The 25,373-nt window shown below is 47.3% G+C and overlaps 1 protein-coding gene across 1 annotated transcript; it reads left to right on the top strand.

Moving 5' to 3' along the window:
- Window positions 1-649: 649 nt before the first annotated feature.
- On the top strand, window positions 650-17,494 carry LOC309569509 (tyrosinase-like). Its single transcript, XM_082275375.1, has 4 exons — window positions 650-1,480; window positions 9,098-9,311; window positions 11,305-11,446; window positions 17,239-17,494. Exons 1-4 carry the CDS (start codon window positions 686-688, stop codon window positions 17,417-17,419), a joined length of 1,332 nt encoding a protein of 443 aa, XP_082131501.1. The 5' UTR covers window positions 650-685; the 3' UTR covers window positions 17,420-17,494.
- The last annotated feature ends 7,879 nt before the right edge of the window (window positions 17,495-25,373 follow it).

A 25,373-nucleotide genomic window follows, 5' to 3' on the forward strand; every position in this document is an offset into this window, starting at 1 on the left:
TTCTATTCTATTGTTTTTTGTTCTTTTGTTTCTTAAATATATATATATATATATATATATATATATATATATATTTTTTTTTTAATTCAAATTTCAGAAGATGGTTATATTCTACTTTGTTCTTTTTTTTTCTTTTTTTTTATTCTAATCTATTCTATTCCTTTATTTTATTCTGTTCCTTTAATTTGTATTCAATTTTGTTCTGTTTAACTATTTTCTTTTATTTTCTATTCTATTCCTTTATTTTCTATTCTATCCCTTTATTTTCTATTCCATTTTTTTTTTATTCTTTTATTTTCTAGTCTGCTCTTTTCTATTCTATTCTCTGTGGAAATTTGAATTCGAATCTGATTCAAAAATTATTCGAATTCAATTGCATTTTGTTATTTTGGATTCGTTACTATTGTCATTCGGAAATTCGGATACATCTGTATATCCAAATAACAAAAAATTACAAAATAACAAAAAATTTGTCATAATTTCGACTCAGAACTAACTGCACATGTCTGTGGAGCAGCAAAGAGGAAAAATGTGCAAGGTCTGCTAGCTGAATATACATCTCATTACCCTTTTAATGTTTTATGCATTTTGCAGTCACCGTATTGTACATTATCTTTCTTCTTTTTTTTTTTTAGACTGGAATTCCTACTATCTTCACCAGGGGTCAGTTTTTCTGCAGTGAACCATGATTGTCCTCTGTGCCTTCCTCGTTCTTTGCTGTCATTTAGTCCAGGGTCAGTTCCCACGGGCCTGTACCACATCTGCCACGTTTCGGACCAAATCCTGTTGCCCCCTTTGGAAGGACGGCAGCCCCTGCGGCTCCATCTCGGGTCGTGGCAGATGCCGTAACCGGGTTGTGTTTACTTCCTTTGCAGCTGGCCGAGAACGCCAATATGATGACGACCGCTTGGACTGGCCGAAATATTACTATGACAAAACCTGCGAGTGCTTTGGAAATTACAGCGGCTACGACTGCGGTGACTGTAAGTATGGGCATTTCGGAGAAAAATGCGACCGCAAAAACTCCGTTGTGCGAAAGGAAATTCGAGAACTTTCTTTGCTCGAAAGGAAAAGATTCTTCAGCTACTTGGCACTGGCCAAAACCACAAGAAGTCAGGACTTTGTCATCCTCTACACCGGAGACCGCCATCACAAGGACACATACCGCTTTGTCGATGCCACCATCTATGATGTTTTTTCCTGGATCCATTACTACTCTATAAAGCCAATTCTAAGGAATGGGACCTTTGATTATAGAACAAATTACGCCCATCAAGGTCCGGCTTTTCCCGGTTGGCATCGGTTGGGCCTCCTCTTCCTGGAGAGGCAAATTCAGCTCTTGACGGGGGATGAAAATTTTGCCCTTCCTTATTGGGACTGGAGAGGAGACAAAAACTGCTCAATCTGCACCAATGACTTTATTGGAGATAATGATGTTCAAGGGTTTCTCAGTCAATACTCCCATTTTGCTTTTTGGAAGGTAAGTAGAATAACAATAATACTTTTAGGACAGTTACATTTTTTTTAAGTTTATTTTTTTTGTTATTGTTTAAGTGTATATTTTTTGGTGGTGGGGGTTATATGTGTAGCGCTCACCCCCGAAGGGGCCGCTGAAGTAGACTGGTTCTCTCGGTACGTACAGACTCTCTTACAGTACTACCAAGGCTTCCATCTACAAGAACAGCTCCATGCACACCGACAATACAGGCTCAGTTTAGGGCAGTGATGGGGAACCTTGGCACCCCAGATGTTTTGGAACTACATTTCCTATTATGCTCAGGCACTCTGCAGTGTAGTTGAGCATCATGGGAAATGTAGTTCTAAAACATCTGGGGTGCCAAGGTTCACCATCACTGGTGTAGGAGATGTCTTATTACTATTTAGTTCTAAAGAACTTGAACAAGAGAGAGGTTTAGGGTCACAGGATACTCCAAAATCATAATAGCAGTCAATGGGAGGACCAACTTCTCACTAATCTTTCTTAAATCAGCCCTTCCTGGAAGTAACAAGGCATGACCAGAATATCTAGGACTCTATAAGAGCAGTCCCACTCTATATAGTATCCCCTGGCACATAGTTTCCTTCTTGCACACCCACCACGGCCTTTACTCACAATGCCCCAGTTGTTGTCTCCCAGCATCCACAGGTAGATCTTCAGTAAGGTCAGGGCTTTTTTTCGCAGAGAATAGGTGCAGGAACTCCTCCCTTCTGAGTCACCCCTTAACTCTGTCCCCTACCCACCCCTGAGTACCATTCCTTGGTTTCACCTCCTACCCACCTCCCAGTACCACCCCTTTTAGAGAATTAACAATACCAAGAAAGGCAATATAATAGATCTAGAAACAATGGACACCCCAGCAACAATAAATCCCTATGAGCAACAGAAGACCTCCCCAGCAACAATAGACCCCCATCCTCTGCAGCAAAAGATTCCCTATTAGCCAGCATCAATAGACCCTCCAGCACACCCCAGCACCCATTACAGACATTCAGTTCTGGAGGTGCCGGAACTGCGTTCCCTCGCGTTCCCGCTGAAAAAAAAGCCCTGAGTAAGGGTGATAAAAGATCTTTCTCCAGTTTAGGACTTTAGGACAGTGCCCTCCAGCAAACAATCCATTAACAATGTCCTCCAGCCCCTCAGCCCAGCTCCTTCTGAGACCCAGACTGCAATTTCTTGTCTCATTAACTGTCTACTAGGGGCAGCAGCCTCAGAAAAACTGGAACCCTCCCTGGAGAGGAAAGAACACTTTAGAAAGGCCTCACAAACATTTATCGCCTCCCTGATCACCTTCTGAATGCCTCCATCCAGGGATTGGCTGGGGAATAATACAAAGTCAATATTCAACTCTTTCCTAGGGGTAGCAGCCCCAAACGAGCTGGAACCCTCCCTGGAGAGGATAGAACACATTAAAAAGACCTCTTAAACTTATATCCACTCCCCAACCACCTTCTGGACGCCTCCTTCCTATGACTGGCCAGAGAATAATAAATGTTCACCTCTCTCAGGGTAGCAGTCCTAGGAGAGCTATAACCCTCCTTCGAGAGGAAAGAACACTCTAGAAAGGCCTTCTGAACACTTATCACCTCCCCTCCCACCTTCTGGATGCCTCCTTCCAGTGATTGGCTGGGGAATAATAAATATTCACTTCTGTCCTAGGGTCAGCAGCCAAATGGAGAACAGGAACCCTCCCTGGAGAAAGAACACTCGAGAAAGGCCTCCTAAAAACGTATCACCTCCTCAATCACCTTCTGGATGCCTCCTTCCAGTGATTGGCTGAGGAATGATAAATATTCATACTGGTCATTTGAATCTCCCTGCCCTATATACTGGAAACTCCTTTCGGAAGTCAACTGGATGAACACAGACTGGAACTCAACTGGATGAACACAGAGATCTGTGTTCCTGAACCGGAGGAATGCAGGATCCCTGTGTTCATCTCTGACAGAAGAAAGGGTTAAATGTGTCCCTAGGGCAGTGATGGCGAACCTTGGCACCCCCAGATGTTTTAGTACTACATTTCCCCATGATGCTCATGCAGTCTGCAGTGTAGTTGAGCATCATGGGAAAAGTAGTTTCAAAACATCTGGCGTGCCAAGGTTCGCTATCACTTCCTTAGGGAGTGCTTTCTAACTGTGTGGGGGATGGGCTTGCTGAATGAACACAGAGATCTGTGTTCCTACATAACAGGATCCCTGTGTTCATTACTGACAGAACAGCGGTCTGCCGTGTTTACAATGGCAGATCGCCGTTCTGTCTCCCATGGGGAGCGATCGCAGGTGCCCGGCGACAATCGCGGCCGCTGGACCTGCTGATTGGCTCCCCCCTGTAGCTAATCGCGTCCCCCCACTAGTAGTCTCAGTTACGTAGTTTTGCAGGACAGAGCCGACCTGCCACAGTATATGTACTGCTGGCGGTCGGTAAGTGGTTAACCTAACAACCTAAGTAGAAGAGGGCGCTGCACACGCTCGGTGTTCTGTTCCAAAAAAAAAAAAAGAATATTTCTGAAATTCAGAAATACCAGGAATAAGCAAACTGTGGCATAGTTGCCAACATTTAAAAAAAAAATTCCAGGGACACACCTATTAATTACCACACCCACTTTCCTGAAGCTCCGCCCACTCTGCATTATTATTCTCGCCTACTTATCAGATTATAGAGTCTACTCAATATAGAGAAAATTACAGGAAATTAAAAAACAGAATTTTAGTAAAATCTTACCGTAAAATTCCTTTCTCTGAGTCCTCTGACAGTCGCCGCCCACTCATACAGTCTTCACCAATGGGTATTGACCTCTTATCCATAGGAGCAAGCTAGGCATAAGACTTGTTAGAAACAAAGCAATTTACATAGACACACCTTTAGGGGGCTGTCCCTCTGGTCCAATACCCCCCTGCTATCAGCATTCCCAACTCAGTTTGGTAGCAAGCAGTTAAAGTCCAAGAGAACCCCACAAGAGGGGCGGGGGCGGCGACTGTCAGAGAATTCAGAGAAAGGAATTTTACGGTAAGATTTTACAAAAATTCAGTTTTCTCTTACGTCCTCTGACAGTCGCCGCCCACTCATACAGTCTTCACCAATGGGATGTCCCAAAGCAGTGTAGACATGAGGGGTTGGAAGCGCAACCATCACAAAGGCAACGCAGCACCCAGGTCAGAGAAAGGAACCTTATCTAAAAACTCTGGGTAACAGAAAAGCTCAACTGGAGCAAACAACCCAGGAAAGCAAATAAAAAAGAGAGAAAACAACCCCAACAAATGGGGACCGGCCATGGCCCCCTCAAGGCACTGCCGCACACAGAACTTTGCGGCCAAAGGAGGTATCTGCTGATGCCAAAACATCAAGTTTGTAGAATTTGGAAAAGGTGTGCACGGACGACCAAGTTGCTGCCTTGCACACCTGGGCCACCGAAGCCTGATGTCGGAAAGCCCATGACGCACTCACCGCTCTGGTAGAGTGCGCCTTGACAGGGAAGGGCGGAACCCGTTCCCTAATAGAATAGGCCTGTACAATCGTCTGCCTGATCCATTTCAAAATGGTTGCCGCAGACGCAGCAATACCCTTCCGAGGGCCCTCGGGAAGGACAAAAAGGGAATCCGACTTTCTGAAGGATTCAGTAGACGACAGGTACACCCTGATCGCCCGGACTACATCCAAGGAATGCAAGGCAAACTCCTTAGGATGCTTAGGATTCGCACACAGCGAAGGCAAGACAATATCCTCTTAAGGTGAAAATCTGAAACCACCTTAGGAAGAAAAGATTGGTGAGGTCGCAAGACCACCTTATCCCTATGAACAACCAGGTAAGGGGAGCGGCACGACAGGGCCGCCAACTGTGACACTCTGCGGGCAGATGTGATCGCCACCAGGAAGGCAACCTTCCGAGACAGCACAGGCAGAGGAATCTCCCGGATGCTCTCAAAGAGAGGACGGACCAAATTCAAGTCCCAAGGAGGTAAAGGTGCTCTCCTAGGGGGAGCCAAATGACGCACCCCTTGAATAAAAGTGCGTATTAAAGAGTTTGATGCCAAGGGGCGCTGGAAAAGGATTGCCAGTGCAGACAACTGACCCTTAATCGTGGTGAGCGCAAGACGCTGGTCCACACCAGTTTGCAGGAAGGCCAACACCCTCGCCACCGAAAAGGAGTGAGGATGGACGCCCCTGGATTCACACCAGGCAAAATAAGCCATCCAGGTAAGATAATAAATCTTACCGGACGAGGCCTTCCTAGCCTTAAGCAGGATGGAAGATCGGCCCCTGAGACAGCAGATTGTCCCGTAACGGGAGACGCCATGGAGGCTCGACGACCAGTTGTATGATGTCCGCGTACCAAGACCGGCGTGGCCAGTCCGGGGCCACCAGAATCACCAACTTCGGTTCCGAGACCAACCTGCGAAGAAACCTGGACAACAACTGAATCAGGGGGAAGGTATAAATCAGGCGATACTGATTCCAGGCACCCCCAGCGCATCCGAGGTGTCTGCCAGAGGATCGTGCGTTCTTGCCATGAACCTTCCCACCTTGTTGTTTAGCCGGGATGCAAACAGATCCACATCCGGGGATCCCCATCACGCACACAGCATTTGAAACACCTCCGGGTGTAGGGACCATTCCCCCTGGTCCAGGGTCTGGCAGCTCAGATAATCGGCCTGCCAATTCTCCACACCCGGAATGTGAACTGCCGAAATCGCCAGGACGTGTGTCTCGGCCCAAGACAGAATTTTGGTCACTTCCTGGGCCGCCTGGGCACTCCTGGTGCCCCCTTGGTGATTGATGTAAGCCACCACAGTGGCGTTGTCCGTCTGCACCCGCACAGGGCGGCCCTGAAGATGATCCGACCAACGGAGCAAGCACAGTCTGATCGCTCGCAGTTCCAAGATGTTTATCGGCAGGAAGGATTCCTCCTCTTACCAAGTGCCCTGGGCAGACAGAGTGCCCAGAACGCCACCCCAGCCCGACAGGCTGGTGTCCGTGGTGATCACTGTCCACAACAACGGCCGGAAGGACTTCCCCTCCGTCATAGCCGGAGACTGGAGCCACCACAGAAGAGCCTCTCTGGCTTGGCGACTCAAAGATATCCTCTTTTTCCAAGGATTGAGGAAGCCTGTCCAACCTGGCTAGGATCTCCACTTGGAGAGATCGTGTGTGGAACTGTGCAAACGGTATCGCCTCGAAGGCTGACCCCATCAATCCCAGGGAGCGCATGCAGGTCCTGAGCGACGAGGATTCGCTGTCCCTGAGGGACCTGACCTCGTTCTGCAGAGTCTGGAGCTTGTCCTCCGGCAGAAAGACTTTTGCTTGGGCGGAATCCAGGACCATCCCCTAGTAAGGGAGTCGAACAGAAGGGGACAACGTTGATGGTCCACCCGAACTCCTGGAGCGTCTGAACCTTAGTTGACAGATCGCGTAACAGACTCAGGCTGGCACTTGATCTTAACAGGAGATCGTCCAGATATCCCAAGATCGCAACTCCCTGCGCCCATAACAGGGCCAGAACAGGATCCAGCACTTTGGTAAACACCCTTGAAGCCGAAGCGAGACTGAAAGGTAACGCAACAAACTGATATTGTTCCTCCGCGATTGCGAATCGGAGGTACCTCTGATGACCCTCGAATATGGGGATGTGTAAATACGCATCCTTGAGGTCGATGGAAGCCAGGAAATCTCCAGGGAGGCTACCACCGAACGGAGGGATTCCATGTGGAATTTTTGAACCCGCACAAAGTGGTTCAGAGATTTCAAGTCCAGAATCGGACGTACCTTGCCCTCCTTTCTGGGCACAGTGAACAGATTTGAGTAAAACCCCTGAAATCTGTCCCGATGCTGCAACGGAACGATAACCCCCTGGGCGAGAAGATCCTGAACCACCCGATGAAGATCTTGTAAACGATCTGGGGTCAAATGAAGATTTGAGGGAAAGAACCTGTCCGCTGGCCGCGAAAGGAATTCGATCTTGTAACCTGATCGAATGATTTCCTGAACCCACCTGTCCGGGATCCGGAGCAGCCAAGGTTCAAGAAAACCGCGCAGACATCCCCCCACCCCTGGAATGGGTAAGGGTGTCCCTTCAGGTCGCGGCAGACTGGGCCGCCGCGCCAGCGTGGGCGGCTTTTGACTTGCCCGCCCAAGGCTTCCTCTGGCCACCATGGCCTTTGAAGGATTTGCCCTTGTCCTGTGCCTTGAAGGCACGAAAGGATCCCTGATTTGGTTTAAAGGAAGGGCCCCGCTTACCGCGGAAAAACTTACCCTTGGTATTCTGGGGCAGCAGAGTGCTCTTGCCCCCAGTGACCCCTTTAACAAATTCGCCAGGGAGTCCCCAAAAAGGCGAGTCCCCGCATAAGTAATGTCAGACGCCGTCTTCCTGGAAGTGTGTTCAGCCGACCAGCTCTTCAGCCATACCAAACGACGGGTTATCACCGTGACAGCAGATAGGCGTGCGGGTAAAGGGGCCTTATCCAAGGCCACGTCACACAGGTACAGAACAGCCTGAATAATCTGGTCCACCATCTCCAAAATAGTAGGAGGGGCGGAATCCGCCACAAGGGTGCGTCTGAGCACCTTGGCCTAATCTACCACAGCCTGAGAGACCATCACTGAGGCGAAAATAGGTTTCATCAAGGACTCTATCAACGCACGGAACCGCGGTTGAGGCGTCCTAGCGGGTGCCGTCAGCCAAACAGAACTCTAGCAACGCACGGAACCGCGGTTGAGGCGTCCTAGCGAGGTGGCCACCTCGCGAGCTTTTGTCCCTGAGGACAGGGACAGGTCGTTTGCGAGGCCAGGGCGTACGCATAGCCTGCTAAATGCTCTATGGTGGGCTGGGATTCCATAAGGTTCTCTGTCCTGGGACACCAGGACAACCAGTCCGATTCCCAGCCCCGCAAACGCTGTAGTCTTCCGAAGATCCGACTAACTAAGGGCAGGAACAAATAAAAAGCTAGTAGTGCAAAGAAAACACTTAGCATAAAATAAAAGTAATAAAACAGAAGAAAGGCTGAGACTGTAGCCCCAGCACAGGGATAGTCTATCTTACCCCTAACTAGGCAGAAGACAAACTGAGTTGGGAATGCTGATAGCAGGGGGGTATTGGACCAGAGGGACAGCCTATGGTGTGTCTATGTAAATTGCTTTGTTTCCAACAAGTCTTATGCCTAGCTTGCTCCTATGGATAAGAGGTCAATACCCATTGGTGAAGACTGTATGAGTGGGCGGCGACTGTCAGAGGACGTAAGAGAAAAGGAATTTCAAACTTAAGGCCACAGTTGCAGAGTTGGAATAATTCTCCCATTCAGCTTCACTACTTCTGCGTAACATTTATGGGCAGCCCGGTTAACAGGCGCTTCCAGGGACAATATAAATTACCTGGGACAGGCTCCTATTTGCAGGGACTGTCCCAGGAAAAAAGGGACAGTTGCCAAAGTATGCTGTGGCCCTCCAAGACTACAAGTCCCATCATGCCTCTGCCTCTGGGTGTCTTGCTTTTGGCTGTCAGAGTCCTGCTATGCCTCATGGGACTTATAGTTGTGCAACAGCTGGATAGCCACAGTTTGCATATCCCTGCTCTATATTAACAAGGATATTTATGTTGCTCTCCTTTAGTCTATTTGCAGCGGTTACGATTATGATGAGGCTTACTGCCTGGGTGCTGATGATCAGAATCAGATGGAAAAACTGCATAGGAAGCCTGGCGTTAATCCGGATTCCCCTAGGCTGCCCAACTTCCTAGATGTGGAGGAAACTCTGAAATGGGAAGATTTTGATCTCCCTCCCTACAACAGAGCAGCAAACAAAAGCTTCCGTAATGCCTTAGAAGGTGGGCAAGCAGTATTGTAACTTTACTTCCTTTTTCTTAAAGTGTGTATTTCGCCCACGCAATGTTTTGATGTTTTTGAAATAGAAGGAAACTTTTTTTTTGTACCATTACTGAAATTTCCCCTCACTTCCTTTCTTGGAGATGCAACAGGAAGTGAGAGGAAATCTCTCCAAAGCGATACACCTTCTTAGACATTACAAGTTCATTAGGTTTATGCAGGGCTTTTTGTAGCTCAGAGAAAAGGAACCTCCCCAGAGTAACCTATTCTCTCCGCCCCCTACTTACTGTCCCTTGTCTCTATTTCACTACCAACCCCCCCCCCCCCAGTATTACTTCTTTTAGAGACTACAGAACCAATCATCATTTTGTGGTGCTAAATAGTTTGTATGGAATTTGTAAAAGATAACAACAAAAGTAGCAAAACAAATCCCAAGCAGCCAGCAATAATAGACCATCCCCCAGCAACCAAGGACCCCCCCTGCAACATTAGACCCCCGCCCCCAGCAATTATAGACTCCTCCAGCAACAATAGTTACCCCAGCAACACTGGACCCCCAGCAACAATGGACCCCTCACAGCAATGATAGACTCCTCCAGCAACAATAGTTTCCCAAGCAATAATGGACCCCTCCAGCAACATTGGACCCCCCTAAGCAACAATGGACCCCCAGCAGCAACATTAGACCTCCCCTACAGCAAAAATAGACTCCTACAGCAACAATGGAACCCTCACAGCAGTAATAGTCTCCTCCAGCAACAATATATTCCCAAGCAACAATGGACCTCCCAGCAACATTAGACCCCCTCCCCTCCCACAGCAATGATAGACTCCTACAGCAACAATAGTTTCCCCAGCAACAATGGACCCCTCACAGCAATGATAGACTCCTCCAGCAACAATAGTTTCCCAAGCAATAATGGACCCCTCCAGCAACATTTGACCCCCCCTAAGCAACAATGGACCCCCCAGTAACATTAGACCCCCCCCCTACAGCAACGATAGACTCCCACAGCAACAATGGAACCCTCACAGCAGTAATAGTCTCCTCCAGCAACAATATGTTCCCAAGTAACAATGGACCCCCCAGCAACATTAGACCCCCCCCTCCCACAGCAATGAGAGAGTCCTACAGCAACAATAGTTTGCCCAGCAACAATGGACCCCTCACAGTAATGATAGTCTCCTTTAGCAACAATGGACCCCCCCCCTAAGCAACAATGGACCCCCAGAGAACATTAGACCCTCCCCCACCCCCACAGCAATGATAGACTCCTCCAGCAACAATAGTTTCCCCAGCAACAATGGACCCCTCACAGCAACATTATGCCCCCCCCCCCCACAGCAATGATAGCCTCCTACAGCAACAGTAGTTCCCCCAGCAACAATGGACACCTCACAGCAATGATGGTCTCCTCCAGCAACAATAGTTTTCCAAGCAACAATGGACCCCCCCCAGCAACAATATACCCCCAGAGAACATTAGACCCCCCAAAGCAATGATAGACTCCTCCAGCAACAATAGTTTCCCAAGCAACGATGGACCCCCCCCCCCCCAGCAACAATGGAGTCCCCAGAAACATTATACCCCCCCCCCCCCACAGCAATGATAGCCTCCTACAGCAGCAATAGTTTCCCCAGCAACCTGCTTTCCAAAGTAGATCCCCCACCAACACTACAACCCCCGCAATAATAAAACGGCCTGCAGTCAGCATTTATAGACCCTTCAGCACACCTTGCCAGTACATACATGCAATGCTGGAGATGCTGGCACTGCGTACCACCACATTGCTGCTGAAAAAAGCCCTGGGTTTATGTCACACTTTAGATGCAGATATTAATTACCCTATCTTCGCATGGTTTTTATTTCTTTTATTTGCCAAACTCAAAGTTAGCAAGTGGTACCCAAGACCCAATAAGGGAAAAGTGTGGGATATGGGAGCTTGAAAGGAAATGTAATCAGATGGCTGTAATATTGTATTATGATCTTTGCAGGCTTTATAAATCCTAAAGATGGGGTAACGCGACAGATTGGCATGCATAACCTGGTCCATAACTTCCTTGGAGGGACGATGTCCGAGGTTGTAATCTCCAGCAACGATCCCATATTTGTACTGCACCATTGTTTCGTTGACAAGTAAGTTTTATTTCTAAACAGGGGCGTAATTACAGGGGTTGCAGGGGTTGCAATTGCAACAAAGCCCCATGCTCCAGGGGGCCTGTGCGGCTCCCCTGTACACCTGGATAGGAGGGGCAGCGGGGGCACCATGTAGAGAAATCACTGTCCTCCTTTTTCCTCCTCTAGCTGCAGGAGGAAAATGGAGGAGATTGGTTCCTCTGTATGCTGTCCCCGCCGCTCCTCCTATCCAGTTCACTTGTGTAATGCTGACTCTGGGCCCCTGTGTGCCCCCCTTGTCCTCCCTCCCCCTATCGTGCTGCCCCCCCACTGTTCTCCCCCCCCCCCCTGTGCTGCCCCCCCCCCCCACTGTGCTCCCTCCCCTCTCCTCCCGGCTGCTGCAGGGGATGTGTCACAATAGAGAACCAGGCAGGGGTCGATAAATATGTAATTTACCAGCTCTTTCCTTTTCTGAATGGACAGAGTCATAGTTAGTGATATTGTAAAAAAAAAAATAATATGATAAAAAATAATACAATACCAAAAAATAAAAACTACTGACACCAGTGGGTGAGCTTCCAGGATTGCAAAGGTCACACTTGCAACCGGGCCCTGGCATTCCACCACCGTGGGGAGGCCCCAAGATGGCAGGAAGGGGGCCCACTGCAGAACTTGTGAAAGGGTCCCGCAACGAGAGTAAAGGGCCCCAGGATCAGTGGGAAGGCCAGGGGTCCGGGGGGGGGGGGGGCCCTTCATGGTTTCTTGCACCGGGGCCCTGAAGGTTTTAGTTACGCCTCTGTCTCTAAATCTGTTGCATCAGAGGTGGGAAACTTACTGGATACATGATCCTTCAACTATGACCCATGACATCACCAAAGGGCCATGTATGATATTCAGAATTTGTGGTGCCACAGGAAATTGTCAGACATACTATAGGTGTGATTAGAGAAGACAGTCAGAGCAGGGGCGTAACTACAGGGGTTGCAGGGGTTGCAATCGCTACCGGGCCCCATGCTCCAGGGGGCCCGGTAGCAAACCAGTGGGTGAACTTCCAGAATCGCAAAGGTCACACTTGCGACCGGACCCTGGCATTGCACCACTGTGGGGAGGCCCCAAGATTGCAGGAAGGGGGCCCACAAGATTGCAGGAAGGGGGCCCACTGCAGAACTAGTGAAAGAATCCTGCTCTGGGACCGTAATAAAAGGCCATGCAACAAGTGTAAAGAGCCCCAGGATTAGTGGGAAGAGCCCTGGGCTTGAAGGTAAGGGCCCCGGCCAGGGGTCTGGGGGGCCCTTCATGGTTTCTTGCATCAGGGCCCTGAAGGTTCTAGTTACGCCTCTGAGTCAGAGTGGGAACATGGTATATGAGACTGCTAGAGAATATTATCATTACATTACCTTCACAACTCAATTCTCCAAGTCCTACTACTGACTGAGCCTTGCAGCCATGTAGGGGTCTAACAAGGAAACCAGCATGTTGGTGGGCATAGGCCTCTGAAAATGAAGAAAGAGGTTTTCTGAGGCTTCAGTGCTGGAACAGAGGAGAGGTAGGAGAAAATGGGCCAGAAAGAGGAGTATACTCGGTCTTATATTGCAGGGCACCAGTTTGAAATCTTTAGAAACCGGACAGGGTCTCTTTAACCCCTTGCCACCCATATAATGCATATGTGCAGCAATAAAGAGGGTGGACATTAATGACCACACTGCACATATGGTTCCATGGGCAGCCAGGGTGTCTGTGCTGATAAACCTTCCACCCAGAACCCCGCCCCCTGCAGCCCTCATTGGGAGTGCTCTGTGACCGCCTTGTCCTTCGGACACAGCTGATCACAGATCGGGGGAAAGAGCCAACCACAGTGGCCCTTTACCATGTGATCAGCTATGTCCAATCACAGCTGATCATGTGTAAACAGACTTGTTGGTCATCAGCAGTCCCAATAACTGGCAAGGCTGTCAGCACACTGTTTACACTAATAATCAGGACACTGGTCACCAGTGTCCTGATTATCAGTGCAGCCCCATGAATGCCAATCAGTACATATTAATGCAGCTTTTCAGTGCAGCCTCATCAGTGCCCATCAGTGCAACCTCATCAATGCCTATCAGTGCCAATCAGTGCCGCCTCACCAGTGCAGCCCCATCAGTGCCCATCAGTTCAGCCTCATCAGTGCCCATCAGTGCAACATCATCAGTGCAGCCTATCAGTAGCCATCAGTGCCACCTCACCAGTGCAACCTCATCAATGCCTATCAGTGCCAATCAGTGCCGCCTCACCAGTGCAGCCTCATCAGTGCCCATCAGTGCAGCCTCATCAGTGCTTATCAGTGCAGCCTATCAGTACCCATCAGTGCTGCCTCACCAGGGCAGCCTCATCAGTGCCTATTAGTACCCATCAGTGCCGCCTCACCAGTTCAGCCTCATCAGTGCCTATCAGTGCAGCCTATTAGTACCCATCAGTGCCACCTCACCAGTTCAGCTTCATCAGTGCCCATCAGTGCAACATCATCAGTGCCCATCAGTGCAGCCTCATCAGTACCACCTCACCAGGGCAGCCTCATCAGTGCCTATTAGTACCAATCAGTGCCAACTCGCCAGTGCAGCCTCATCAGTGCCCATCAGTTCAGCCTCATCAGTGCCCATCAATGCAGCCTATCAGTAGCCACCAGTGCAGCCTCATCAGTGCCCACCAGTGCAGAATTAGCGCACATCAGCGAAGAAGAAAAATTACTTATCTGCAGTTTTATAACCGAAACAAAGAAAAACTTTTTTTTTTTTGTTTAGTTAATGTTGGTCTTTTTTAGTTTGTTTAGCAAAAAATTAAAAAAAAACCCAGGGGTGATCAAACGCCTCCAAAAGAAAGCTCTTAGTGCGTGGAAAAAATCCTATAAATTTCATTTGGGTACAGTGTAGCATGACCGCGCAATTGTCATTCAAAGTGCGACAGCGCTGAAAGCTGAAAATTGGCCTGGGCAGGAAGGGGGTGAAAGTGCCCGGTATTGAAGTGGTTAGAGGGATGCCGGGCCTGGGTGGGAAGGGGTTAAGTTGAAGTTTCCATGTTTTAGAAAATGTACTATGTGTTTTTTTTAATAAATAGCAGGGCTGTACCCAAAGTATTGCAAAAGTGGGCCTAAACTTTTTATTAACCTACATCGGTTGTTCAAATTGATGATAGAGTTGATCAGTTGAGTTGATCAAGAGTAACTCTTCCTCTGTAGGATCTCTACTTCTTCTTCTTCATTGCAGGTAAATAATGGATTGCAAGCAGAAGCAACATGCCGCCATTGAGTTCTTGACAAAGGAAGAATGCAGGCCGTGTGACATCTACTTAACCTCCTGCTGACCGCTCACAGGAAATATACTGCGATTGGGCGGCAGGTGCAGACATGGCAACATATATGTATGCTGCTGGCTTGGTTCCAGGTTTGGGATGCCCATGCCCCCCTGCCGTGATTGGATACAGTACAAGGTTGGCAGCAGATTTCAGCCAACGACTTTGGCTAAAACCTGCTGATCGGCTGTGTCCAATCACATACAGAGTTCTATGTTTACAAATCTGTATACTGAGAACAGCGATTTCACTGTTTTTTTCTCCCTGAAAAGCAGGGAGAAAAAACAACTAAGTAAGAGCAGCACGCGTTACACATTGTTAGGCACACGGGTAACCCCATAATTGCCCCTATAAGTTAATCCCTTCACAGCCAGTGTCATTAGTACAGTGTATAGTATTATCACTCAACTATTCTCCGGCATGGAGGAGTCTCCTCAGTCCTCGGCTCCCGGCTCCCGCCTCCTCTACCAGCCAATTGCATTGGGTTTGCCTTTCGGCCAATCAGGAAGCGCGTATCGGACGCGCTTCCTGATTGGCCAGGAGGAGGATCCATGTGACAATAGCAAATTTTCATTTGCTATTGTCACACAATGGGTGGGCTCAGGGCGCACTGCTCTGCGCCCCGGGTCCACCCTTTGCATCGCCCTATTAGAGCCTCTGGCTCTAATCAGGTGATGCAAAAAAAAAAAGCCCATTGAACTCCATGCGTCCGGCGCCCCTGCATGAAGATTAGGGGGCCGGACGCATGGATGGGGGGGGGGGCAGTGCCCCTGTGCCCTCAACGAACCAGCCGCCACTGTTATCACTGATCACTGTATTAGTGTCACTAGCGATGTCAGGGTCAGTTAGTGACCCTCCCAGCCGGTGTCTGTTAGCACCAGATTGCTCACCACCCTATCGCAGTCACTCTATATGCCAGGGGTGCCAAAGTCAATTTTATCACGGCCGCATCAGCATTATGGTTGCCTTCAAAGGGCCAGTTGTATCTGTAAGACTAGATGTCCTCACTCCCTCTTAGATCAGATATAAAGAGCCCCCCCCCCCCTCCACCATCAGAAGTCAAGAGACCTGACCCCCCCCCCCTTACATCACAGTGTACACCCCTTACCTTGTGCTGCTGCTGGGAAGAAGCTGGGGCAGATCTGGGAGGCAGAAAGTGCAGGGTCTGGAGGAGGACTGAAGTCTGCTGAATGCTGAGACAAGGGGAGGCAGAGTCAAAGGGGTGCTGTGGCTTCATAAAGAGACACAGAATCTGTAGGAGGTGTTCTTTCCTTCTCTCTGCTGCTGACTGCTGAGAAAGGAGAGCAGACACAAGCCTCTCCAGGGCTATATTAGGGGGTACTGCAGCTGCAGGAGAGCTGCGAGGGCCACAAAAAAGCCTAGAGGGACGGATTTGGCCCACGGGCCTTGTTTTTGACACATGTGCTATATGCCATTACAGTATAGCGTCTATAGCTACGTAAATTCCAGTACAAATACCAGGGGTCTCTAAACTTTCTAACCAAAGGGCCAGTTTACTGCCCTTCAAGTGGGGCAGATGTGAGTGGGGTGGGGCAGAATGTGGGAGCAGAAAATGCCTCGGCATCAGTGGGCATAAAAAATGCTTCATCATTGGTTTTATTGGAAGGAAGAAGCCTCCATCGTTGGTATCAATGGGAAGAATAGTGCCATCAATGGTGTCAGTGGGAGTTAAAGTGTCCCATCATTGGTGTTAGTTGGTGGCATAGTGCCCCGAGGGCCAGATAAAGACAAGCAAAGGGCCACATCTGGCCCCTGGGCCGTAGTTTGGAGACCACTGATATATACTATAGCTTGTAGACTCTAACTTTCGCGCAAACAAATTAATATACATTTATTAGAATTTTTATTTTTTTTTACCAAGACATGTTTAAGAATACATTTTGGCCTAAATTTATGAAGAGATTATATTTTTTTCTTTTAAATTTTTTTATTGGATATGTTTTTTAACAGAAAGTAGAAAATATTAGTTTTTTTTTTTTTAAAAATGTTTTGTATTTTTTTTTAATATATATAAAAACAGTGGTAATCAAATACCACCAAAAAAAAGCTCTATTTGTGAAAAAAAAAAAAAAATGTTATAAATTTTGTTTGGGTACAGTGTGGCATGACCGCACAATTACCAATTAAAGTAGCGCAGCGCTGAATAGCAAAAAATTGCCTGGTCATGAAGGGGAGGTCAAGTGGTTGAACCTCTTCTTGTCAATGGTGTCATCCTTAAACATTCTTGTGTAGATGTCAGACAGCCTGCACCCCTCCAAGAACTCAATGATGGCTTCTGCTTGGAATCCATTATCTACTTATCTAAGGAGAAGAAGAGCTCCTATAGTTACTTCGCCAACATGTGAAATTTGAATGACCTATGTAAATAACAAAAAAGTTATGCTCACTTTTGGATTTCTTTCGGTAAAGCCCTCATTGGTTTTTGTCTAGATTTTGTATCTTCACATATCCATTAATATTTGTAGGATCTTCGAGGAATGGATTTGCAGACACGATGGAACCTCAGACATGTACCCTGAAAATACCCAACCAGGCCAAGGTCCTGATGAGTGCTCCACTCCGTACTTCCCGTGTTACAGGAACAAAGACCTCCTACGCACCTCTACCGAATTTGGATACATCTATTCGAAATACCAGGGGATGTAATGTGATGAAGCAAGTCTTATAGGACTGGGATCTGCTCTTTGTGTGACGGGAAAAATTATTCAAATGCATGTGCAACCTCAGAACCACAACAATATCAAATATCGTCCAATCATCTCACCTAAAAAAATCCTCCATGATGATTTCCAGTGTGATTTTGTAAATCATAACACACTCTAACTAAAGAATTAAAATCACAAAAGGAAATCTACCACTATTGACTTTATTTGAAATTGCTACTTACTTGACTAGGATTGTGATTCAATTGCTTCACCGACAGCCGAGTCATTGGCCTCAAAGAAGCACCGAGGTCAGAAGTTCTGTTTTTCGTGCTACATAATTGTTCGAACAATTTTTAGATGTACTGCAGGGGTAAAGATCCATTTGTTTTGGAGAATCAGGGCTCCAGCTTTAGTAATCCCTTCTGAATGAGTAATGGGACCTTATAAAGGGTCCTAGGCTTCTCAGCTCTTGGAGGTACAAGACGGGGTGCTGGTTCTTCAGCCTGGAAGCTTTTCTATTGGCACTTTTCCACTGCAAGTACCAGCTAGTACCGGCTTGGCTCTACTCGGCCCTGCTTGGCCTGGTTTGCTTTTCCACTGCTGGTACCGCATGGTATAGGGTCGGAACGGTTCGGTACGGTACGGTATAGGTTTGCTTTTCCACTAAAGCAGTACTAAAGTTAAGTGGGTGGGATAACAACGGGGTGGGTGGGATTCTCTGACCAATCAGTGGCTAGTAGTGACTGCATGCAAAGGATTGTGGGATATGGTACCAGTTTGGTACCTGTTGGAACCACAATCGAGTAGGTACTGTTTTTTCAGGGCCGTACCGTTCGGTTCCATGCAGTGGAAAAGCAAACCTATACCGTACCGTACCGAACCGTTCCGACCCTATACCATGCGGTACCGCAGTGGAAAAGCACAAAAGGGTGCCGAACAGGTACGGTTCCATGCAGTGGAAAAGCGCCATATGTGTGAGTAGATCTTGAGTAAAGAATCCTACACATTAAAGATGGGATTTTTTTTGTATTCACAGTAAAAACCACTTTTCTTAGCTCATTGAAGTGTACAGTATAGATCTCTGACCATCTATGACCATTGGGGTTTGGCATCACCTTCAGCACTAGGACACCAGGCAACAAAAACAAGAGCACAACCTGATGCCTCGTACACACGCAATGATTATCGGCCGACCGATCGGCCGACTTTTGTCCATTGTTGTTGTGTTGGTTGAAATGTGCTCTAGACTGCACACGAATTTTCTCGCCAACAAAAATCTACTTCAGAAGTGATGTCATGGGATGGTTTACTTTCCGTGTGTTTTTTCATCTCTGAGCATGCCCAGTCTTGCTCATCAGATTTTTGTCTGCCGAAATCTGTGCTGACTGACGGAAAATCGGCCGTTGTGGTGACGGCCAACAAAAATTTTATAGCCTGCACACCAGATTTTATTCGGCCGAAAAGTCAGAGTCGGTTGTCGAAAGCATCATACTAACAAGCCGACAATAGGCCGATCGGACGTTGGCCGAAAATTCACGGCCAACTATCGATGCGTGTGTACGAGGCATGAGGATAATCCCCCATTTGTGAAAGGCAACTCTAATTACTCGGGATATAATCCTCCATTGAAGCAAGTCTTCAAGTTGAAGAAAGTCTGTGATTGGGGTCAGCTCTCTATGTGATGGGAAAACCCTTCAAATGACCGTGTGACCTTGGGACCACAACAAGCTCGCCAAAACAAATCTGTACATTCATCTCACTTTAAAATATTTTATTGTAATTTTTTACACTTTGGACACAGTAGAGATCTTGATCTCTGACCATTGGGATGCTCCAAAACAGTGCATATCGAGGGGTGGGAAAACCAATAAAAAAAGGAAGAAATCCATGCACAGAGGAAAGAGATTCCCATCAGGTCACTGCTCCTTGACACTAATGCCCCATACACACGTGCAGATTATCTGCAGACTTTTGTCTGCAGACTTACCTTTTCTATGTAGTGCAAGGGCCTGCCGGATTGCATACAAATTGAAAGTGTTTAGGTTTGATCTCATATTATATGGTTTTGGTAAGTCTGCAGATAATCTGCACGTGTGTATGGGGCATAAGTTAAGAGCTGAGATTCTTTTTGCAGATGGGGAGGGTTCACCGCCATCAGAGGCTGCCCCTAGGCTGTGCTCTTGTTTTTTTTTTTTGCCTAGTGCCCTTCTCCAGAAGGTGGCGCCAAAACCGCCTAGTGCCCTTCTCCAGAAGGTGGCGCCAAAACCCAATGGTCAGAGATCAAGATCTTTGCTGCGTTCTTCAATAAATGCAAGAGAAAATTTGATTCCAGACTTGACTAAGAATAAGAATAGTCAGTGCAATTGGGGGATTAGGACTCCCTACTTCATCTGATGATTCTTTACTCAAGGTGGCATATACACAAAAGCATTCTTGTTTTTGGGTCGTATTTTTTTCTCTAAGGTCTCTTAGGTCAATAGTTTTTTTTCTCTTATTACAGCGCTCTGACTAATAATGTGACCCTATCACTTAGCACATGCTAGTGGAATCCATATTTGACTTCATGTTCAGTTCATGATGTTCAGTTGAATGCACCACATTACCCATACACAATAACCAAAACTCAAAAATTGGACTTTTGTGGTGTAAATAATGTATACAGTTGTATAAAATGTTTAATTTATCAATTAAAAATGTGTTTTATAAAACATTTGTACAGTATTCATTCACATGCCTATCAATCTATCATATCCTTTTCGATAGACAAAAGAATACAATAATGCATAGTTATATTTATCAATTCAGGATTTAAATAATAATTAGCGTAGCGCCCTCTAGTGTGTGCTACTAGTGTGAGACCTACTAGTAAGACAAGGAGGGGGGAGGGCGGGACTTTAAATGAAACGCACGGTGGGATTGGCCGTGCGCCTCCATCCCTAATATCAATTGAGACAATGCAAAAAAGGTTGGGACTTTGAATGAGAGACATGACAGAGTAAAAAATGTTATATCATATTTATTGATACATAAAAAAGGGGGTAATAATAATGTATTGCACGTATAGGCTAGCATGGTATAATAACAGTGAAGTAATAGAGTACATATGTACACCCCGACAATGACAATCTCAAAAGAACCAACATGGCAATAAAACAGTAGTACAGAGTATTAGCATGACAACATAACATCCATTGACTGACGCGTTTCGTTGACTAACGCCACTTCTTCAGAGTCGGTGTATGATCATATCTATAAGTAAATGAGTATAAGCGTATAAGTACATTGCATTAGATGGTAGTCTGGAAATTGGGGGAGAAGGGGAGAAAAAGAGGGGGGGAATGGGAAACAAGGTCCCCATAGCCCCAACACTTACACAGTGGTTCCAAAGGTGACTGGTTCTGGGGGTGGGGGCAGCAACCCCTGATGTCTCCCCCGGGAGCTGAGGGCACGAGGGGTCCGCGGGTAAGGCGAAGGTGTCACATATAGAGTAAATTTGTAGAAATGTTGCTGGGAAAGCGGAGTATATCTGAATAGAGTAAACGGCCATAATTAATGGTAATTGATTGTATTAAGTATACAACTTGATGTTACTGAACTGCTGTGTGTGATGAAGGAAAATAAAGATGGTGTGAGGATGGAAAATGAAGTGAGGTGAAATGGGGGGATGTGATGAGGGACTGAGATAATAAAAAGATTGTAAAATGGTCATGGTTATGATAAATATATAACAGTAGCCAAAGTATATCTATATGAAATGAGTATAAATATTAACTGTAATAGATAAGTATGTACTATATAGGGGATATAAGGCTACTTAGTTGGTATGTATAGTAATAGAATACCTACATGGCTATGTACTTTGTGAAGAAAATAATGCTAGTAAATGGTATATGTAGTAAGGGAGTTGTGGTAAGGGAATGTCAAAACATATTAACTTGGAAATTATATTGAGTGAATGGGTGTGGGGGTGATATGTGGTGAAGTGAAATAGTAAAGGCAGAAAAAAGGGGGAGTCATGGGATGGTGGTAAAAATGTGAATGAAGTGATAGATGTGAATGAAGTCGGAAGAAGCCCGACTGGTAGCTGTGCCTGATTAAGGAAGCGTGTAATAGTGACTGAATGAAGAGCGGGGTGATAAGGGAAGGGAATTGGTGTGAGAGTAGTAGAAGTAGAAGAATGATATAAAGTAACCTGTAACAAGAGTAAATCCAGCCAGAAAGGAGAGTGTGACACACTATAACGCCCGAGCCTGCCGACCATCAAGCGCCCAGCGTCACGAGGTGCAGAGATATGGAGCCGCAGAGCGGAGGCAGACGCCATACCGCCCAGCCGGCTTCCTCTTATGCACCGGGTGGAACAGCAGCCGTTGGCGTGCGGGGGCCAGATGACGTCACACGCCGGCGCAGAGCGTGACGCCGATGTGTGTCGGGACCGCCCACCCGATCCGCCGTGCTCGAGGAGCATAGGGGGAAGGGGAGGGCCCCCGTCACACATCGCAGCTCCCGAGGTATGCAGAGGGGAGAGAGCCATCACCGCCAGCCAGCACCGCTGGAGCAAACTGGAAAGTCATTAAATGATCACATATAGGCCTGTGAGAATAAATATGTATCAAGTATGGAGTATATGTTATATATAAATATACGAATATAACTGGGGTTGATACCTGTGACTAAAGTGCAAAGAAACCCCCAGCGAAGCCAGGGGGAATCTATATTGACACAGCACGTTTAGGCTAAAAAAATGTAAGCCAATATGTGCAGTCAATGCACAGTGAAACAAAATTGTATCAACCTGTCATGTCTCTCCATCCCTGATTCAGGTAAGACAAGGAGGGGGGAGGGCGGGACTTTAAATAAAAAGCACGGTGGGATTGGCCGTGCGCCTCCATCCCTAATATCAATTGAGACAATGCAAAAAAGGTTGGGACTTTGAATGAGAGACATGACTGAGTAAAAAATGTTATATCATATTTATTGATACATAAAAAAGGGGGTAATAATAATGTATTGCACGTATAGGCTAGCATGGTATAATCTAGTGTGTGCTACTAGTGTGAGACCTACTAGTAGTTTGCACCTTATCCTGACTCATGATTAATGGGGTTGTAAAAGCATAGGGTTTTTTTTTTATCTTAATGCATTCTATGCATTAAGATTAAAAAACCTTCTGCGTGCAGAACCCCCCCTCAGCCCCTCTTATACATATCTGAGCTTCTCTATCCAGTGATGTTGAAGGAGTGTCTCAGCTGCCCTGGACTCCCCTCCTCATTGGCTGAGACAGCAGCGTGGGGCGATTGGCTCCTTCTGCTGTCAATCAAAGTCAGTCAGCCAATCAGGAGAGAAAGGGGCAGGATGGGGCCGGGTCGCGGCTCCATGTCTGAATGGACACAGGGAGCTGTGACTCGGCTCGGGTATCCCCACAGCAAGCTGCTTGCTATGGGGGCACTCAACAGGAGGGAGGGGCCAGGAGCACGGAACAGGGACCCAAGAAGAGGAGGATCCGGGCTGCTCTGTGCGAAACCATTACACAGAGCAGGTAAGTATAACATTTTTGTTATTTATGTAGCACCCTCCTAGGTAGGTGCTAGGAAAAGTAAATGTGTGGCCCTGTCTGCTTATCAGGGGGGCTTGATCAGTTACTTATGGCGCTTTTCCACTGCATGGAACGGATCAGTTTGGCTAGGTTTGGCGCCTTTCCACTGCATGGTACGTGTTAGAACGGTTTGGTGCGGTTTGGTACAGCGGCGCTTTTCCACTATATGGTTCGGCTCGCTTAAACAGTACCACCTCAGTTGGGGTTCCAAACGGGCCGTACCTATACCATATCCCACAATCCTTTGCATGCAGCATTGATTGTTTGCCACTACTAGCCACTGATTGGTCAGAGAATCGTTGTAATCCCACCCACTTTGTACTAAGTACTACAACAGTGGAAAAGCAAACCGAGCCGAGTAGAGCCTATACAGTGCTGAAAGGTGCCGACTCGTACCACGCAGTGGAAAAGCAAACTGAGCCGAGCTGGGCTAAGCAGTGCCAAGTGGAGCCGAGCCGGTACTTGCAGTGGAAAAGTGCCATTAGGCTGTTATGTGTTTCCAGGTGTGGTCTGTTGAGTCTGGGGAGTCTCCCCACTGTATCCAATGAGGGCTTTTGTTGGATGGTGGAGGAAACCGTGCCAATAGCGCACCAGGGTTTATAGCTGTCCCAGTGGGCGGAGTTCGCCACAATGGACCCTGGGATTGGGTATAAACCTGGTGGGAGAATGTGACAGAGCATCTTTGGCGGAAAGCAGAGTCCCAGGAGGAGGCTGACGGCTGTCTCTCCTCCTGTCAGAGCGAGTGAAGGTGTCCTGGGCAGTCGGCCTGAAGGACCGGAGGTTGAGCTGGGCTGCAGAAAGGGATCCAGAGTGTTGCTGACCGAGTGGAGCTGCTGGGCAGAAGTTTCCTGGAAAAACAGTGTTGTGAGTACTCAAAATCTGCCCAGGGGTCTGCCTATGAAAGGGGGCCACTCCAGAAGGTCAAAGGAATCCAGGAGCCAGCCAACCGGTAGCTGTGGCATAGAAAGGGGGTGCCAAGTGTTTAAGCCCTGAAGATAAGGGAGTGAAAGGGGGCACCCGTGTGGGCCCTGAAGCGTTCAGCAGTGCAGCAAAAGCGTACAAGTAGCTACCTCAGAAATGAGTACCTAAGGCAGCTAAGAGAGGACTTTTTTAGTTGAAGCTCAGTTACAAGAATAGGTCAGCCGTAACCGGCATCCGGCCAGCATTAACCAGCGTGAAGTCAGCAGTGGCAGGCATTCAGCCAGCGTCAAGCCAGCGTCAAACAGAACTTCTTAAGTGTCTCCACCAAATTGTGCATAGTTGAGTTAAAGGAGTATCCAGGGCTTTTTTTCTCAAATAGTAGGTGCAGGAACTCCCCCCTTCTGAGTCACCCCTTGTTTCTGCCCCTTACCCACCCCCAAGCACATCCCTTGGTCTCACCCCCTACCCACCTCCCAGTACCGCCCCATTTAGAGAACAGAGAACCAAGTATCATTCTATGGTGCTAAGTAATTTGTATTGAACTTGTTCATTTTAACAAGAAATGCAGCAAAATAGATCCCCTGCAGCCAGCAACAATAGACCACCAGAAACAAGAGATCACCCACACAACAATGCTCCCCCACAACAAAATACCACCCCAGCAGCAATAGATCCACCCCAGCGACAATAGACCACTAGCAACACCATTAAATTCTCCAGCAGCCAGCAACAATAGACCTCTTTCAACAGTAGATCCCTTCTAGCAACAATGGACTCCCCAGAAGTATAAGATCCCTCCCAGCAACAATAGATCCTCCTCCAGCAACAACAGACCCCCCATGCAAAAATAAATCCCCACTAGCGACAATAGATCTCCCAGGGGCCATCATCAATAGACCATCCAGCACACCCCAGCACCCCTTGCACTTAAATACATTCAGTGCTGGAGGTGCCGGAACTGCGTTCCCCCAGAAAAAAAGCCCTGGGAGTATCCCACTCATCCCTTCTCCCATCCAAGTTCCTAAATAAATCAAAAACCCAAAGATTCTGGACTGGTCATTGTCTCAGTGCTCACACTTGGAGAAACATGCTTAAATATGCTGTTGTTGTTAGCGGTAACCCAGGGGGACCCATATCCAGCAAAACTGCTTGGAATTATTATTATTATTCAGGATTTATATAGCGCCAGCAGTTTACACAGCACTTTACAATATAAAAGGGAGACAATACAATTACAATACAATAAAATACAAGAGGATTAAGAGGGCCCTGCTCAGAAGAGCTTACAATCTAATGGGGTGGGGCAGATGTTACAAGAGGTTGTGGAATGAGCTGATGGAAGATTAGTGATAGGCTTCCCTGAAGAGATGAGTTTTCAGGGATCGCCTTAAAGCAGCTAGAGTAGGAGATAGCCGTACAGGTTGAGGTAGAGCGTTCCAGA

Source organism: Pelophylax lessonae, assembly GCF_965119305.1.
Source record: "Pelophylax lessonae genome assembly, chromosome: 13".
NCBI lineage: Eukaryota > Metazoa > Chordata > Amphibia > Anura > Ranidae > Pelophylax > Pelophylax lessonae.